This window comes from Cucurbita moschata, unplaced genomic scaffold, assembly GCF_002738365.1.
Source record: "Cucurbita moschata cultivar Rifu unplaced genomic scaffold, Cmos_1.0 Cmo_Scf00001, whole genome shotgun sequence".
In the NCBI taxonomy this organism is placed as follows: domain Eukaryota; kingdom Viridiplantae; phylum Streptophyta; class Magnoliopsida; order Cucurbitales; family Cucurbitaceae; genus Cucurbita; species Cucurbita moschata.
Window position 1 is genome coordinate 297,625 of NW_019268517.1, and position 1,392 is coordinate 299,016.

The 1,392-nt window shown below is 35.2% G+C and overlaps 1 protein-coding gene across 1 annotated transcript in view; it reads left to right on the top strand.

Moving 5' to 3' along the window:
* The window catches only part of LOC111445203 (bromodomain and WD repeat-containing protein 1-like), a 14,039-nt gene that overhangs the window by 2,562 nt on the left and 10,085 nt on the right, over positions 1 to 1,392 (top strand). The window contains exons 4-5 of the mRNA XM_023083460.1: positions 223 to 377; positions 616 to 855. Coding sequence (XP_022939228.1) covers positions 223 to 377; positions 616 to 855 — 395 coding nt within the window. The remainder of the gene's footprint in view (positions 1 to 222; positions 378 to 615; positions 856 to 1,392) is intronic.

Here is a 1,392-nt window from a genome sequence, read left to right on the forward strand (position 1 = left end):
TTTTTTTTTTTTTTTTTTTTTGGTGAATGTTCTTAGATTAGTAATGAAAAGCTTATTGAAAGAGAAAAGGGAAAAATACCGTGCTTTTAGTTCTTACTTGCTTCTTCCGTTGTTCATTGTTGAATTTGATTCAAAGCATGCACAAGTAAACCTATCTTGTAATGTTATTTTTTCATAGCCTTCCATGGTAAGATTATTATTATGTTGTTGTTACCCTTAAAGGTATTCACATGTCGATAAGGACCACCTGATAAAACTTTTGAAGCAATTGATGCTTAACAAGGCCTCTCCATCTAGAGGTATGAATGGTGCAATTGCTCCAAATGCAGCTGACGTGCCTACATTATTAGGAACGGGCACATTTTCACTTCTGAGCTGTAAGTGATATTCACTTCACCTTTTTTTTCTTTTCAAAGTGTTGTTGTGTTATGCTGTGTAATGGAATTTTTGGAGACTATTAGTGAAGTGTATTTACATTATTATAGCAACAGTGACTTCTTATTCTGTTTTTGGTCATTATCCAACTATTTACTTGAAAGTTCTAGACTACCCTTCTATCTTTGTTTTGTGAAGATACTGTTCGTTTATTTTATATGAAAAATTCTTGATCCCCAGATGATAAAAATGAGGGAGCTAGCAAGCCAAGTGGTCCCCCAGCACACATGCGTTGGCCTCATATGAAAGCTGATTCTGTTCGTGGATTAAGTTTGAGAGAAATTGGAGGTGGTTTCTCCCGACATCAACGTGCACCTTCTGTACGTGCAGCATGTTATGCAATTGCTAAGCCGTCAACAATGGTGCAGAAAATGCAAAACATAAAGAGGCTACGAGGGCATCGGAATGCTGTCTATTGTGGTAACTCTCTATAATAAGAAACATGAGCTACAATTTGACTTGTCTGCTAGTTGATTTTTCTCCTCCTCAGCATGAATATCTGAGATAGCTTATTTACATCTTTATTAATCTCATGGGAATGTGCCTTATTTGACCACATGCCATCAGGAATCTATAAGATATTCAATATTCAGTATACATTTGATAAGGGTACTTGAGAAGGAATAAGTTTCGAAAACCTCTTGCCCTCTCTTTTCCGTTGGCTTGGGGATTTGTGATCTTTTCCCAACAGAACATTGTCTTCCAATTTTTTAGGTATAGAGATTCCATGAAGATGATGAATCAGTTCTTTCTCCATTTGCTTTTTTGTAAGAAGGCTCTTCTTGTGGCTTGCAGGGGTTGGTTTGTGGGAGAAATAATAGAATCTTGAGGGACTTAGAGAATCTCTAGTGATGTTTGTTCCACAATTAGGTTCTATGTTTTCCTTTTGGCATTGGTGTCAGGTTTTTTTTTTTTTTTTTTTTTTTTTTTTTTTTTTTTTTTTTTTTTTTTTTTTTT